The sequence below is a fragment of the Eschscholzia californica genome, unplaced genomic scaffold, assembly GCF_041429995.1.
Source record: "Eschscholzia californica isolate CP2 unplaced genomic scaffold, dmEscCali1.0.p SCAF_6, whole genome shotgun sequence".
NCBI classification, from domain to species: domain Eukaryota; kingdom Viridiplantae; phylum Streptophyta; class Magnoliopsida; order Ranunculales; family Papaveraceae; genus Eschscholzia; species Eschscholzia californica.
This window is the reverse complement of record NW_028238483.1, coordinates 15,348,400-15,365,593: the sequence shown is the minus strand read 5'-3', so window position 1 is coordinate 15,365,593 and position 17,194 is coordinate 15,348,400. Positions and strand designations below refer to the sequence as shown.

Genomic DNA, 17,194 nt, shown 5'->3' with positions numbered 1-17,194 from the left:
AAATGTTTTTTTGTTTGGAATACAATTTCAAATTTCAAAATTCAAAATGGCGTTATACCTTTATCACTCAGTTGATTTTTGAAGCAAAACACATTTTGTAACACCAATATGTTGTTATGGTCCATCATAAGTTAGTTTTGTTCATCGCAAAATGTATTTTGGTTGGATTACCATTTCAAATTTCAACATTGAAAATGGTGCATGTCTTTATTACACATTTGATTTGAATTTCGGAACAAAATACATTTTGTAACGCCAATTCGTTGTTATGGTATGTCATAAATGGGTTTTGTTAACTTCAAAATGTGTTTTGTACGCCAAATGAATGTGAATAATTTAAAAATCCAAAATTGGTGTCATGTCTTTATCAGACGCTTGATTTAAATGTTGGAACAAAATACATTTAGCAATGCCAATTCGTTGTTATGCCGTTCATAAGTTTGTTTTGTTTATTGCGAAATGTGTTTTGATTCGGAAAGATGTAATTTTGTAAGCAAATACAAATCAAATTTGGTCATCAAAGGGGTAATTTACTACTGAAAAAAATCATTATCTGTTTGTGGCAATATTAATTTTGGTAGCGAAAAAATGAGTTATGGTTCAGCAAAAATATCTTTAGGATGCTAAAACGATGGTTTTGTTGTAAGCAAGAAGCAGTGTGGCTTACTTATTATACTAAATGGTCGTTGCGGGATATTTATACTAAAACATAATATATATATATATATATATATAGGGCCATACTTTTAGTCCAAAATAATACCCTAAAAGGGTTTAGGATCCTAGAAGAGGAAGATCTTGGTCGAAGAGCAAAGCCTTGAAAAGAAGTCAGTAGAATACACCTTTGGTCATCGAGGACCTAATTTTCTACATACATTTCATGTAACTTTTATAAGAAAATCCATTTTGTAAAGGCATTTAATGTTATGGCTCGACCTAACTGCTTTTTGGTCGATACAAAATATGTTTTGTATGAGGCTGACTGGATGAGACAAAAGAAATAAGGGAAATTTTATAGGGGTCCCCCATTTTTGTTAAAAGGGCCTCTGACGTGAATTTAGTATGAGTCCACTGAATTGTGAATTTGGTACGAGTCCACCGAATTCACAAAAATAAGCTACCGGAGTGAATTTTTGTGGACTCGAACCGAATAGTTTTTTGTAAATTCGGTGGGCTCGCACCGGATAGTTTCTTGTAAATTCGGTGGACTCATACCGAATTTACAAGGAGTGGCCCTTTTAACAAGAATGGGGGCCCCGATAAAACTATCCAAGAAATAATAAAGTATGCTTTCGCAAAATTTGTTTTGGAGATTTATAGTGTACTGGAACAAAATGTGTTTTGCTTCATACACATGTGTGTTGTTTAACGAATTTGAAGTTTTGTGCGCTAGAGACATGACGCCAATTTGTGAAATTTGAAATTGTATTTGTTACAAAAGCAAACAACATTTTGTTGAAAGCAAAATATCTTTTAGAACAAACAAAATAAATATTGCTATCGCCAGAATACAATTTAATTTTATTAAAAAGTAATGACTGCTTCAAAAACAATATTTGATGAGAAAGAAAATGAAAAAATGGATCAAACTTGTTCTTTTTTCTTTTTTGAAATGTTTTTGTGAATCCATTAAAAACTAGATCGAAAACTAAGGAAAACATATTTGAAGCTAAAAAAAAACATATTTGATGCTATAAAAACCAAATCTATCAAAAACCAAAACAAAAACACGACCAAAATCAAACGAAATGACCAAAACCATTGAAACAATGATGAACAAAATTAAAATATCCTTGTTCATCTTCAGATATGGTTGTTTCATCTTTAAACATGGGAAAACTGAAATCATTGTTGAAAATGGTTTGGTTGTTTTAGTTTGAAGACGAAAATTATTGGAGAATAGATAAATGAAGAAGATGAACTATTATTTTGGTTGGATAAGAAAATGTGAATTTTCTTTTGTAGAGAGAAGATAAGTTGTAACTAATGAGATATTTATGAAAGGACAGAAAAAGATTTACCAAACGAAAATGGGGTTATTATAGACAAATTACTTAAAGGATTAAAAAACTATTTTTGGCAACATGGGACTCTAAACCCTTTTGTAGTATTATTTTGGACTAGAAGCCCATGGACCAATTGTTTTTAACCCAAAATGTTGAAAGTGACTTGGATATGAGTCGATATCTAACTCGGTTTGATACACGCGAACCCGCTCTGAGCCCCGACGTTAAGTTTTGGACCCATTGGGGCTGATCTCAGAAGCAAGGATGACCTTGTTGTCCGCGTGGCCAGGCTTCTATTTCAGGCGGTTATTAGTGTTAGGCTACCTATGCATATCTCTGATCCACATAAAAAGATTTCACAAACTGGTTATGTTATACCAGTGAGCGCACAACTTTCTTATGGCGAACGAGTAAGCACAACATTCCAACTACATCTTCTAATCGTTCGGAAATCATTGCTCTCATGAAACTACTAGAGAATGTGTTTGGTTACAGTCTATTGTTAGTCACACAAGGTGCTCATGTGATCTTCTTTCAGTTACGAATTCACACACTTTCAGTGTCGTTTTCATTGTTCAAATAAGGAAGAATATATTAAAGGTGAGAGAACGAAACACATTTCACCTAAGTTATTTTTCTCGAACTATCTACAAAAGGATGTAGAAATTGATATTCAGAAGATACAATCATGCAATAACTATGCAGACTTATTCGCTAAGTAATTACTTATTGCAACGTTTATAAAACTAGTACAAGGCATCGAAATACGAAGCGAGAATAATTTAATGACTTAAGACTACATTGGTCCAAGATCTGATATTCATGGAGGGGCCTATTATCACGTGTGGATTTCTGTGTTGCTAATACTGAGTACCTAAGCTCTGTACTCTTTTTCATTCGTCTGGTATCTGTCCCACTAGGGTTCTCTATCAAGGTTATAACGAGACATACTTTTGCGTATCCAGCGCCACTCAAAATATCTACTATTATACTTTTTTCGTTTGTCAAAGTTCTATGTGTCCCACACGATTTTGCTTATAAATTTTTAACAAAGACAATTCTGAGAAGATATTTAGCCAAGGGAGAGTATTCTACGTATATGATAATGAAAACGAATTCTTTCTGCATGTATGAGGTGCAAGGTAGTAATCTTGATGAATGAGGTGCTTAATAGTTTCTTAAGGGTTAAGTCCCCGCTTGGTGTTTGTATGAGGTGTTTTCGCGGATAGCTTGCGCACCCATGCACTTTTTTTTCTTTTGGAAATTGATTACGATGTACGATAGTCATTACAATGGCGTTGATGCATCAAAGACGTAATAAGTACGAAAACTGTCAATTTTAACAAGAACCAACCTAAAGCCCAACTACATTATTTATATGCTAATAACCTCAATAACCCAAGAATTCCACCTCCTCTCAGTATCGAACCCCGTACCTCCAGTGGACTTTTAACCATAATAGCTTCTCCCATTTCTTTTTGAGGAGTAACTTGGTAAGAATGAAAACTACTTTTTTTTTTTTTGATGAAGGAGAATGAAAACTACTTTTTTTTTTTTTTTGATGAGAGAACGAATGAAAACTACTTGAGACAGTAACAAATAAAGAAATGAATTACTATATCTTTGTCTATTTTCCTTACATCTATAATAGAGTTTATCTCTCTCTAGCCTACACATATTGTAATATCAGACTACAAGACCAACATTTTAACTTGAAAAAAAAGTTCAGCTAATTCAGGTTTAGCCGATTCAATTCATCAAATTTATCTGATTCAGACACATAAAAAGGAAAAAACACAACTGAAGCCAAAAGAAGTTAGGCAGAATTGGAATACTTCATTGATCCACATCTTGAAAGGACTATAAACAGAAAGCGTGAACTTCTCCAGAGCTACTTTTTTAGCCACAATCGAAACCAACGACGCATCTTTGGAAAGTTAAATACGGTAATTTTAGTATCAATGTTGCCATGCTGGTCTGGGCTTCGAGGCTCAGATTGATCTTCAGAACTGTCTGAACTATTTTCGAAATTAGATCTGTTAATTATATTAGCACTGGCGAACATATCAGAGGGGTTTCCCTCGTCTTGTCCGTCATTAAAATCTGGATTCGTAATTTCTTCTCTACTTTCCTCTCGTATATTTCTTCCGCGGTTGCTGGTCCTACTAGCATTCCTAAATCTCTGCAACAAATCAACATAAGTTTCCTTGTATTCTCTTGAGATCTTTATAGTATTCGAATTCTTTCCAATTTCTTTAAAAAAACATTATCATCTAATCACTAAATCTATAGGCACAACTTGAGCAAGTCATTGACTTGTGTTAGCTAATAAGTTTATAAAGAACATCACAAGACAGTTACTTCCACTTACAGGCTTCAAATCGTAACATTGACACCATGTTTTTTTTTCTTCTCGTGTTTGACACTCGGAACTGCTTACTTCATTGGGTATCATGTGAAAAAGTTTACGCACATCTTGTGTTTACTAGTATAAATCATAACTTCATATTAGTCCCACACAATCAGACTACCGTTAGATTTTTATATATAATCACATCAAATGTACCTAGTCAAAGGGACTTTTTGAAATATATGACTTATGCTATGTGTACAAAAAGTTTTGACTTGTTGACTCACTTTTGCAAAAGGCCAAAGTAATTGAAAGTTTGACTACGATCTAGACCATTGTTTTTGAAAAATGAATCAGCAAGTCACAAATAAAGTTTGTGTAATATACCTTAGATTTCTCACTGTAGGTTGACTTAGGACGATTAAGAGTAGACCCTGTAGGATTATCTAGGTTTCCTCCTCCACTCTGTTTCTCTTCCACTGCTTTGCGGAAAATGCAAGAATATCCATCCGCAGAAGCAGAGTCATTTCCGTCCCAACCGCCGAATTTTGGTACAGCAGCAATTCCCTCAGGCTGCCGCATCAGAAATTCGTCAACAATATAGTCATATATCTAGAAACATTAAATGAAGTGTTAACAAAAATAAGGAATCTAGAAGAGTATTACCGATTTCAATTTAAAATGCCTGATTCTACCAAGAGTTCGTGGAGCTAACCCATGGTTATTCTCAGCTTGTTTTTTCTTCCAGAAGGAACAATATGCTAAACCCACTCTTCCTCCAACTTTTGCCTGAGAGTGAAAAGGAGAGTTCTCAACTCCACCACGCTCAGGCTTACCCGGAGGTTGCCCACCGGACCTTGCTGGGTTTTGTTCACCATAACTTGCTCCAGCATTACGTTGTTGATGATATGCGTTAAAAGTGGTTCTCCTTGACCGAGTCTCATTTCTGCTTGGTTCAACCCCTGTTCGTAAATTAGTAGTAGCTTCGGGTTGTGGTGGATCGACTGAAAACATTTCTGTGTTTTGTTCAGGATCGTTCGGATTGATCATCTTCCCTCCAACTTTACTTTTCCTTGCATTATCAGAAATGGATGTGAATAAGCCATTATTTTGGTTTGAAGAGGAAAAAAGCATAAAAAACAATTGAAATAAGCAATCATACAGGAACACTAAAGATTTATGTGGTCTTGCCGTAAAGCCTACTCCACAAGAAACAGTGACACGGTAGTTTCACCATGTATGAAAAACAAGATTTGAGAGATCTTTTAGGACTTTCTGAATACATAACTCACAAACACTATTAAATGGTTTCTTGGGGTCGCACTTCAGCTTTGATTGCGACCCGTAGTCAAGGCATTTTTCGACATCGAGAAACCACAAAACTCGCATAGTTTCTAAAGAAAGGATTTCTACACAAGTTGGTTGGGTCAGTTCTTCATACTTGATTTAGCAGCCTAAGCATTACATCTATGCCATCCTTCTAGGAGAACTAAAGAGAAATAACATCACATGTAGAACAAGCACTCAATCGGACTTACTAAATATGTCGTGAATTTCGATAATTTGCATTGAAAATCTTATAAATTTCGATAATTTAATTGAAAATCTTATAAATTTCGATAATATCAATCCTTTTTCATTTGCTCTAACTTTTCCACGGTCTCACAAAACAAGCAGCCTAAGATCTAAACATATTCCCTATAATAGCTCCATCAATTAATACAAAACCCACATTAGAAATCATCAACTCTGACCAACCCTAGAAATAAAAAAGGAAGAACAAATGGAAAGAATCAAGTCCAACCCAACCAATGAATCAGACCCCCAACCTCAGCTAAAAGTATGTAACAAATTCATCAAAACCCAAATAAAAAAAATCATCATTTCTGACCATACCACAAATAAACAAAGGGAAAAGCAAGATTAAGAATAGCAACTAAGAACAACTTACTGCCATTTAGAAATGAAGAAAGCAATGATTTCCAAGCTTTTCACCTTAATTCTCTAGGAAACTTTGAGAAAATGTTATAAAAAAGAAAAGAACAAAAATAGGACAGGAAGCAAAGCCTCCTTCCTTCCATGAAGAAAATTCAACTTCTCTTTACAGCTGCCTCCTCTCTTTTAGAAATCTTCACGAAAATTCTTTGTAAATGAGAAGGGAAGACAAAGAAACTCTTACCCATTGACTGGCGCCACCCGTTCTTCTGACCTTCCTAGGCAGCCTATCTCCCTTTTTCTCTCTAATAAAATCATTGATGTCCTCGTTGTAGGTCCGGTTGCATATTTTACCAACAACTCTTTGTCAGTGTAAATGGGTATGTTTTTTTTTAAAGCCTTTTTTTAGTCAAGGGACCAAAAAGTGATACCCTATTACGGGGAAGGTCCAGGGCAGACATGAAAAACGGATCAGGTCCAAGGCGTCAGGGAGTGGTGGGTCCGACTGAAAAGGTGCAACAAAAGATGTGTCATTTTTTTTGCAAATACCCCCATTACCCTCCTTCCCCTAACTCCACAAATATATTCCCTTTCTCTTTCTCACTCTAAAAAGCTTCCAACTTTTAAATATCTCCTGCAATTTTTTTTTCTCTTTAACAAGTATAGTTTCCTTTCCATTCTCTCTGTGTTACTCTCTAACCAAAGAGATTTAGGGTTCATAATCCATATTCTTTTAGATATAGAGTTATCAAATACATAAATTATTTCTATAGACTTTATCTCTTTTGAAAACTCAGATCTGACCTCTTTTTTTCTAAGAACCAAGAGAAAATCAAGATCAGAAGACACTAGAAGATCCAGAAATTTGTAGAAATCACAGATCTATAAAGGATTGAGTACGATGGTGTATATTGTTCAGAAAATCAAGAAATCAGATTTGCCCCTTCTAGTACAAAAAAATTGGTGATAGTGGTGTTAGGTTGGTTTCTTTAATATATTCTTGTTAATCTTTGGAGTTGGTGTTTACTGTTTAGAAAATCACGAAATCACTAGGACGGTACAAAAAATTGGTTGTATTTTTGTTGGTCTTTGGAGTTGGTTTGATAAACCCTAATTCTATACAATAATATACGAGTTTTGTAAGATTCTTTACCTTAAACTATGAAGATTTGATAAACATTGAATGGTAAAGAAATCAAATCTGGAGTTATCCTTAACTTGATGTGCTTTTACTATTTTTGCTTTTTTATTTCACATATTTGTTCCGAAAATATTAAAATGTTGAGTGCATAGAATGACGCATTGAACAACTCCTGGTTCTCTTAGATATTGTACCATTTTTTGTTAAATTTAACGTCATAGATATACCTTTACGTGTTGAAATGTAGTGTACATTTCTCAGTTCCCGCTACATTTTACCGTTCCCAATCCGTTCCCACATTTCTTTGTCATGTGGAAGTTCATTGTACATTTTTTAGTTTCATTCGCCTCATATTTCTATCTTTGTCCTTATTTTGTCAAGGTTGCAACGTGAAATCTTTTTCTTAAACAGAGAGTCAGAGATTAATAGATTTTGGAGAAATTTCCAAAAATTTTATAAAAGGGGAAAACACCATGGAATCATTTGGAGACTGATTAAAGATTTTATACCCATTTTGATCTATCTAACCTTAGAATGCATATATAAACAGAGAGAGAGAGAGGTTTCAGCAGGTAATCTTGTAAAATTGATTTGGGGAGGAGAGAAATGGTTAGGTCGGTGGATGTTTTAGAGATGGGGTTGGGCGAGATTGATGGATCGAGTTAGGAGATTATAACTGTGGGCGTGTGAGTTTATACATTTATAGAGAGAGATGGGAAAAGGGGACATTGAAGAGAAAGAGAGGGAGACTATGTACATACAAAAATTCCAATATAAAAGTGTCACGTACATAACCAAAGGGCCAGTACATAAAATAATTCCCGGTACACGAGATAATTGCTAATACAAAAGTGACCTAGAAATAAAAAAATGTATAGTTAATAAAACAATTCCCGGTACACAAGAAAATTACCAGTGAAAAATGTTTAGTAAGTAACCAAATGTCCTGTACATTTCAAAATTCCCGGTTCATGTGAAAGTTCCCACGTTTCTTTGTCATGTGGAAGTTCACTGTACATTTTTTAGTTTCATTTGTTTCATATTTCTATCTTTTACCGCATTTTGTCAAGGTTGCAACTGTGAATTTTTTTTCTTAAACGTTTAAATTTTTCAATTTAGGAGTTATCCTTAACTTGATCTGCGTTGACTATTTTATTTTCTTTACTAAAAAATTTCCAGTACACAAGACAATTCCCGGTACACAAGAAAATTCTCAGTACAAAAGTGTTTAGTAAATAACCAAATGGCTAGTAAATAAAACAATTCCCGGTACACGAGATAATTCCTAGTACAAAAGTGACCTAGAAATATAAAAAAAATTGTATAGTACATAAAACAATTTCCGGTACACAAGAAAACTCCAGTAAAAAATGTTTAGTAAATAACCAAATGACCAGTACATAAAACAGTTTTCGGTACACAAGAAAATTCCCAGTACAAAAGTGTTTAGTACATAACCAAAGGCTAATAAATAAAAACAATTCCCGATACACAAGATAAATCTCAATACAAAAGTGTCCTGTAAATAAATAATTTCTGATACACAATAAATTATCATATATCGTACAATTACAATGTTTTGTAAATAAATAATTTCCGATACTAGATAAATCTTAATGTAGGTTACAGACTTGTACATGGTACATTTCCTAATTTACAGTACATTTCCTAATTTACTGTATATTCCAAAATGTGAGTAGATTAGATTATGCACATTTTTAAATGTAGGTTGCAAACTTCTATACGGAGTACATTAGACAATGTACTGCACATTTCAAAACGACATGAACTTACGGTTGAAATATCACCAAAACATAATTTTTCAACATATACATTCGTGTGCAATACACATGTCTATTAGTAAATAAGCAAAAATACAGTAAATGTTACAAAATACGGTAAATTGTTTCACTAAAATTATTTATGTTTTGGAAGAAATGTATATGACATTTGATTATAAATGGAATGAAACCTGAAAAGAAAAATATAAATCTGTAGATAAATTTGAAACTTGAAAGACTAATATAAATAGAATGAAATATTTGACAAAAAATAATGCAACATATATCCAAAAAAGAAAAGAACTTTAAGATTTTAAGAAAATATCATACCTAAAATAAAAGAAAAAAATTACAAAGAGAGAAAGTATTTAAAGTACATTTCCTAATGTGGGGTACAGACTTGTACAAGGTACATTTCCTAATTTACAATACATTTCCTAATTTACTGTATATCCCAAAATGTGAGTACATTAGATTATGCATATTTTCAAATGTAGGTTGCAAACTTCTATAGGAGTACATTAGAAAATGTACTGCACATTTCAAAATGACATGAACTTACGGTTGAAGTTTTACCAAAACATAATTTGTCAACATATACATTCGTGTGCAATACACGTGTCTATTTGTACATAAGCATAAATACAGTAAATGTTACAAAGTACAGTAAATTGTTTCACTAAAATAACTTATGTTTAGGAAGAATTGTATATGACTTTTGATTATAAATGGAATGAAACTTGAAAAGGGAAATATAAATCTGTAGATAAATGGAATTAAAAATTTGACAAAAAATAATGCAACATCTATCCAAAAAAGAAAAGAACTTTAAGATTTTAAGAAAATACCATACCTAAAACAAAAGAAAAAAACTCACAAAGAGAGAAAGTATTTAAAAAGAGGAACAAAAATATATTTGTAGAAAGAGAAAGAATTTATTTTAGATTTGAGAGAGAGAGAGATGGAGAGGATGACGGTGGATAATAGAATGTAGAGAGAGAAAGTGGAGAATAAAGTGTAGAGAGAGAAACGTGAAAAGCCGGATTTTTTTATGGCATTTCTGTAATTTCGGGGTGGCAATTTATGTAAATAAGAGTAAAAGTTTCCCTAGTGTTGTAATTTCCCACCATCACTTAATTATTGGACCTGCCCCTCATTCCTTGTGTGCAGTGGGCCTGCTTCTCTTTTTGGAGAAAGGAATGGGCCTTTTGCCCAACCCCTCTTTTTTAAAAGGGTTAATTTGGCATTGGCCCCCAATTATTTAGTGATATTAGGACCACCCCCAAAATCAAAAGTGTTTAGGCGTTAACCCCCAATTGCCTTTTTTCCGTCAAAAACCCGTCAAATCGGATCTTATTCATAACAACTCGCTCTACTCTTAACAATAATCGGATCTTATTCATAACAACTCGCTCTACTCTTAACAATAACCAGATCTTATTCATAACACCTCGCTCTACTCTTAACAATTATCGGATTTTATTCATAACAACTCGCTCTACTTTTAAATTCACGACGTTTCTTAATACTTCAGCTACCCAAGCTAAGCTAAGTATTAATCCAAGTATAATCAATGGAGGAAAGTAAAAATTCAGAGCTCCAATTATTGCGAAAATCCAAAAACTAATCCATATACATCCTAAACCAAGCATCCAATAAGCGGGTTTATTTAAGTCTCCAAATTATTCGAGAGATTTCGATAAAATTCTACCTGCAAATCCAATTCTTTGAGTAACCCAACAAACATAAAGTCCAGTTCTAATGGCTAAAGCAATAAGAGCAACTCCAACTCCATCAGTTGAAGGTTTTTGGAGAACAAGGAGAAGAATTCCAACTGCAAGTGAAGTTAGAAAACTACTCCAAAGTATGAATTTAAGAGTGAAAGATGGCCATAATCTTATATCTTTTTGCCAAGTAAAAGCAATAATTATACTTAAAATTGTTGATCCTTCAATTTGAGGTAATGAGTACTGTAAAATCCTCTTTTCTATCCTCTTAATTCTTCTTGGTTCTATAATTCCTTGAAGTGCTTTGTATATAAGAAAACCCATTATAGCAATTACTGCAACTAGATACAGTAAGAACAGAAACAGAGATTCTTAAATTCAATGTTTTCATCATAATCATAGATTGTTGTTGCTGAAATTGATTTAATAAAAAAAATTAAGACAAACCCAGATAAGATTACGAGAAATTAAGGATGATATATGTATAAATTTTGAGTGATCTTACTTGTTGAGGCATAGAGAGAGGAGGTATTGGTGGTGGTTGATGACGATTAACGTGATGGTGGTGTTGATGATGATGGAGATGAGGATTAGGAGAGGGGTTATGAACTTGAGATCCTTGAATGACAATCCTTAATGGTTTATTTGGATTTAGATTTTGTAACATGGAAACTTTAAATTTTTCATCAGTAGATTTATCAATTACTTTTTCTTCATCTAATTTCTTATTTCCCTTGTCTATGTCTTCTTCTTCACTTCTGGACTTGTTCATCATCACTCTATCCTCTTGATCAATACCATCTTCTACATTCTTCTTCATCTCTTTTTTTTCTTCTCTCTCCTCTAGCACCTAAAGAAACAGAGTTAATCTCTCATGAAATGTTAACCAAATAAACATAATATCATAGAGATCGAAAGTGATTGAAAAACAGAGAGAAAAAGAGAGATAATGTTCTCCTTAAATGGAGGGTTGTTTTGTCACAATTCACGCGTGTGCTTCGCACACTGACCATTTGACGGGGTTTTTACGGAAAAAAGGCAATTGGGGGTTAACGCCTAAACACTTTTGATTTTGGTGGCGAAGTCCTAATATCACTAAATAATTGGGGGTCAATGTCAAATTAACCCTTTTTAAAACTGCAAAAACCGTATCAGGTATTATATATCTGAGTTTACAGAATAAGAAGTTAAAGTTACTATCTTCAGATAAAGAACTACAAGATTCAATTTTAAGCACACTCTCTAATAAGGGTAAAAGAGGTATTCAAGTCAAATATTCTTACCTAAGAAATTCAAAGGAAATATTCTCATATATATCTCCAAGAATTAAGATTATTTCTATATTTACGTTATTTATTTCCATCCATTGTAATTATCTTCTAGTATAAATAAATATGGAGATATATGGTTTCCTCACTCAAAACCTCAATCTTTCATGGTAACCTTCACTGCTTTAGAGCATCTCCAATGCAACACTCAACTTAAAAAACTCAATTTGACACATAGGATTACTTGAGTTTTTTACAAAGAAACACTCTCCAATGCAACACTCAACTAGAATCTCAATATGATGTGGCAACAATAAATATTGAGATACTCATTGAGTTTTCTTTTGAGTACCTCAACATTTATTGTTGTATCTCAATTGGTCCACATCATCATTTTATATATTAAGATAAGAAAAAGAGTAAATCTAAAGTAAATGTTAAGTTTTTGTGAGTGTTGCATTGGAGAGGAATTTTGAATTATCTCAATAGTGTGACCTAGGAAAGAGAAACTCAATTCATACTTGACACATTGGATTAATTGAGTTTTTGTTGAGTGTTGCATTGGAGACGTTCTTAGTACAAACCATCACAGCAAACTTCTCAAGAGTAGCAGCCTCTCTGACTCTCCATCCACCTGCAACCATACACTCGATCGCTCAAAAAACGATCCTGCCTAACAGGGAACAACCGCCAAGTGACATCCTCAACAAAAACCACCACTTGAAAACCTGAAACAGTTCTAACCCTACCTGAAAGAGCAAATGGAAAAAAAATACAAATCTTCGCAAAAGTCTTGAGATTTCTTAAGAGCAAAATCCGAAGATTCCAAGTAACCAACCAGACTTCTTTTGGAAGAGAAATAATGTCCCACCACAATCGGTAAAGACTGTAATCAAACACTTGGGAAATAGGATTGTCGGGTAAGCCCAAGCCAGGAAGCTTGGCTAAGCCAGTGAAAAGACACAGATACACTACAAAGGGTGAAAGGTGAGACATGGAATCATAACTGGTTAAAAGTAATGGGAAAGCTGGGACCACCATAGCGGCGCCAACCGAAATAGAAGGAACCCAAAGCATACCCAAGAGAGGCAAAATTTTCTTGACCGGGTCAAAAGGGCGACCTAGTAGAAATAAGAACTAGACCCTCGAGAACATTTTAAGGTCGAAAGGAGTGCTTAACAGATAAAATGTCATAGTCCTACAGATTAAAATGTGAATTGGCCTAGAATTTGGGAAAAGGCCCCGAAACGATAAATTACAACCTGGACCGAGAAAGGGACACGTAACAGTAATAACCAAAAAGGGGTCCATGACAGGTATGTCATCATCCCAAACCCATCGGTGTTCTTCACCGGCGGCGAAGAGGACGTCGTTGAAAATCATGGGGCCATGGCAGATAGACTTTGAAAACAAAGGGGATGAGATGGAAAAAAGAGTAAGCCTCCTAGAAAAACAAGATCTAAGAACACTAGTGTATTAAACACTAAATATTGCTAGTAACATGAAATGAAATCACTAAAAAACAAAACACAACAAATAGATATTTACTTTAGAGAGTGATGAGGAGATCTAAGGACCTTACTAGAGATATGGAGTAAGAAACAAGACAATAGGATCATCAGGGGAGAGGAGTAACCAAGAAATCACTAGCAGATAGAGATTTAAGTCATTTAAAGGCATGACTCAACCATTGTTCCCGACTGAACGAAGTAGGAAATCGATTGAGGTACAAATACCAAGATCTGATGCTCCTCCAAATGAGACAGTAGGTTATAGTCAGACATCCGAACCAAAACTGCAGCAGCGAGCAAGATCCAAGACAATTTGAGCATTATAAGATGCTAGATCTACTTTCTCTCTCTAGAAGTTAGAGAGAAAGTTCCGCTCAGAACACCATATGTCTGTTTGGTACGTGGGAAAAGGTTAGATGTGAAAACTATTTTTTTTCTCGGGCCCATGGGGCTAAGGTCCAAAAAAATCGAAAAAGGAATAAAATCCTATTTCCCAAGTTTCATCTTCAAACTAGTGGTGGATTCAAGATTAATGTTTAGGGGAGGCTAAAGTAAAAAAAAAAAAAAAAAGACAATTTCTAAAGGAGTTCGTCTGATAACTTGAAATCTTCGATATTATATTACGTTTTTAACTTAGAATTAAATATTTGTAATTGTTAGTTTTACTTTTTTTGTGTGTTGAGAAATAGTTACTTTTACTCAGAATAATATTGATAGTTTATATTCTATTTAAACAATGAGTTTGTTAAGTGAGACACTTTTGAGATTGTTATAATTCAATCTTTCAGAAAACCTTTGCCTAAAACAACCAATGAGAAAAAAAACTTACAAAACAAAAGCTAAAGTGATACTTATTAAAGTCCGAAAATAAAACATTACGACCAGGGGAATGGAGCCCACGTCAATAGAACTAGAGGATATTCTCCAACTATTACCAACTGAGCAACCTCCTATACGCCATTTAGTTCAGCAACATTATAGATTAATTCTTTGAAGGGGCTATTTTCGGTTTCTTTACGCCTTTTGTGGGGGTGATGGGAGGCTATAGCCTACCCTCGCCCCTACATTGATCCGCCACTGCTTCAAACTTATGTTTCAGTATCTGTACCATTTCACAAATTATTTATTAAAGAATACATTTTGATCATCCATTTCATATATTGTCTATTCATAAACATGTTGTCTCAAATTATGTTTTGTATTATGATTTTTCTTATTTTGATTTACAAAACGAGATTTCCGCTCATAATAATGTGCAATTTGATATATGTGGATTCACATCAGTGTTTTTGTCATATTTTTCTGTTTCATTGTGTATTTTGTTTTATACAAAACGATTTTGATATACTCTATCACGACAAAGATATTTTGTCTTGTCTGGAAAATAGATGATGCACAAAAAAATTTCATTCATGATTAAAAACAAGATTTGCTTGAAACATTTTTAAAATATAATACTACAAAATACATTTTGTATGGTATCTTTGTCCTTAATTATTTTTCTTCATACAAGAGAAAAAATGATAATGCATTTCTTTGTTTATTTGTATTATTATTATATAATATTCCTCTTCTGTTGGTAAATACTCGAGAAAAAATGATAACGCATTTCTTATTTTTTCTGTTTTATGCATCATATGTTTATATTTTTTAGTTATCAGAGACATGATAACCGAATGGAAACAAAAAAAAATGCATGAAGTAAAGTAAAAATGTTTTACTTCACGCAAGACGAAAAATGACGTTGAAAATTTGTTTTTTTATTGTTAACCTTGTCAAATTTTTATATAATCTGTAGTGTGATAGAAGAAGATTTAAAGCAATGGCACCAAAAAGCAAAAGTACACTAAAGAAGTCGAAGGACACCAAACCCACTCGCCAAAGTCCAATGAAGAGGAAAAACCTTATGGCGGAGGAAAATCCGTAAAAGAAGCTTAAAAGTACTGTTTCGGTCATCAAAGGGAAATGTGATACCGAAGAATGTATTTTTTTTAATTTGCAAAATTCATTTTGTGAGATCAATATTGGATTATTGTCCCACAAATAATGTATATGAAACCAAAATAATATATATTGGTGGAAGTAAAGTGGATTATGTTAGTTTGTATATGGACTCCCTTTTATTTGGTAATCAATTAAATGAAGAATGAATTTGATGATTTCCAACCATAACGTGTTTTGCTAGATAAAAATGATCTTATTAATAATTGTCTGAAATTATTCACATTGCACCAGAAAATTCTGTTTTCCTTTAAACATTATGTGATTTGCTTGAAGAATATAGAATGTATATTGATACATGAAATATGGTTTTCTACTGATACGTATCCATTCATATATCGAACAAAGTTGTTAATATATATATATATATGGAATAACATATTTTTATTTAACCATATCTGATTATTTCGAACAAAGTTGTTAATATATATATATATGGAATAACATATTTTTATTTAACCATATCTGATTATTTCGTCCAGACAATGATAAATTGCAGATTAGGAGAAGTAACCATCAGGAGACACTTCAATGACAAATTTGAACTTGAGTACGATGTCAACCATGCGTATTATGTATTAGACCCAATGTGTCATCCCACTTTTGGTATGTGAGCAGGGGAACACATTAGGCATTGCTCGTGCTTGACACTGTCATCCTAATGTGTCGTCCTTTCTACTGACTTTGATGATTTCGTTGGATAATCCATGACCACTGTTGTAACTGCATATAACAAAGTGAATTTTGTTGGTAACATAAAGCAAAATGATAAATACAAAATAATTAATGTGGCATAAAATATGTGTAACGTGTGACTGAATGTCTTGGGCATCCCATGTCGCGACCAAGGCATCCCGAGCCTTCGGTCAGCTAGCCTGTGCTTTTGCACGGGCGTCATTTTGTATTTTTGGAAACAAATAGAGTTGTGTTAATTGAATGAATAGACTTTTTTTATGGAAACCAAACAAATATATGAACAAAATATTGATGTGAATACTAATAGATAAAATGACGGATTATTATGAATGGACCTCCGTTTTTGTAAATCACAATATGCAAAATCAATTTTGTATAAAGCACAATATAAAGCCATTTATATTTATATGAGTGGAAAGATAGTTTTGTAAGTCAAAGTTTGAAAAATCTTGAAACAAAACATAACTTTAATGAGGGTGCTTATGAACAATAAAGATATAAAAGGTATGATACAAAATGTGTTCAGTAAAGAACACAAACATAGTTTTAACGTGGAATGTAACATAAATATGGTCCATGATGATTATATGTTCTGCAAGAACTTTAACGTGAAATGTAAGGAACATAAACAGAAAATTACAATACAAAATGCATTATGTAACATTATTTTATAAAATTTGTTACACAAAACCAATTTTGCGTAATATAAAGTTTCTCTTGTGCATCTTAATTTTCTAGACCAGTCAAAAGATCTTTTGCGTCGAAAATGTTGACCCAA

The 17,194-nt window shown here is 33.3% G+C and overlaps 1 protein-coding gene and 1 pseudogene across 3 annotated transcripts; both read right to left on the bottom strand.

Annotated features, from left to right (window-relative positions):
* Window positions 1-3,606: 3,606 nt before the first annotated feature.
* LOC147531942 (RPM1-interacting protein 4-like) lies at window positions 3,607-6,625 on the bottom strand. 3 transcript variants are annotated; one of them, XM_086649581.1, is made up of 4 exons: window positions 6,536-6,625; window positions 5,023-5,428; window positions 4,744-4,929; window positions 3,607-4,188 (listed from the first exon to the last, which is right to left on the bottom strand). In XM_086649581.1, the coding sequence occupies exons 1-4, from the start codon at window positions 6,607-6,609 to the stop codon at window positions 3,898-3,900; spliced, it is 957 nt and encodes a 318-aa protein (XP_086505707.1). In that variant the 5' UTR covers window positions 6,610-6,625; the 3' UTR covers window positions 3,607-3,897. The 3 variants fall into 3 exon arrangements, with proteins under 3 accessions (XP_086505707.1, XP_086505709.1, XP_086505708.1); XM_086649583.1 differs by having other exon boundaries at window positions 3,607-4,180; XM_086649582.1 differs by having other exon boundaries at window positions 6,308-6,609.
* A 4,057-nt stretch (window positions 6,626-10,682) lies between these two features.
* Window positions 10,683-11,760, bottom strand: LOC147531941 (uncharacterized; annotated as a pseudogene).
* Window positions 11,761-17,194: the final 5,434 nt, after the last annotated feature.

Bases quoted from the DNA above. Each gene is read 5' to 3' on its own strand.
- LOC147531942 (XM_086649581.1), bottom strand. From the start codon at position 6,609: ATGATTTTATTAGAGAGAAAAAGGGAGATAGGCTGCCTAGGAAGGTCA. The intron at 5,429-6,535 runs GTAAGAGTTTCT...TGATAATGCAAG, and splicing joins CGGGTGGCGCCAGTCAATGG to GAAAAGTAAAGTTGGAGGGA. The intron at 4,930-5,022 runs GTAATACTCTTC...CTGATGCGGCAG, and splicing joins GGCATTTTAAATTGAAATCG to CCTGAGGGAATTGCTGCTGT.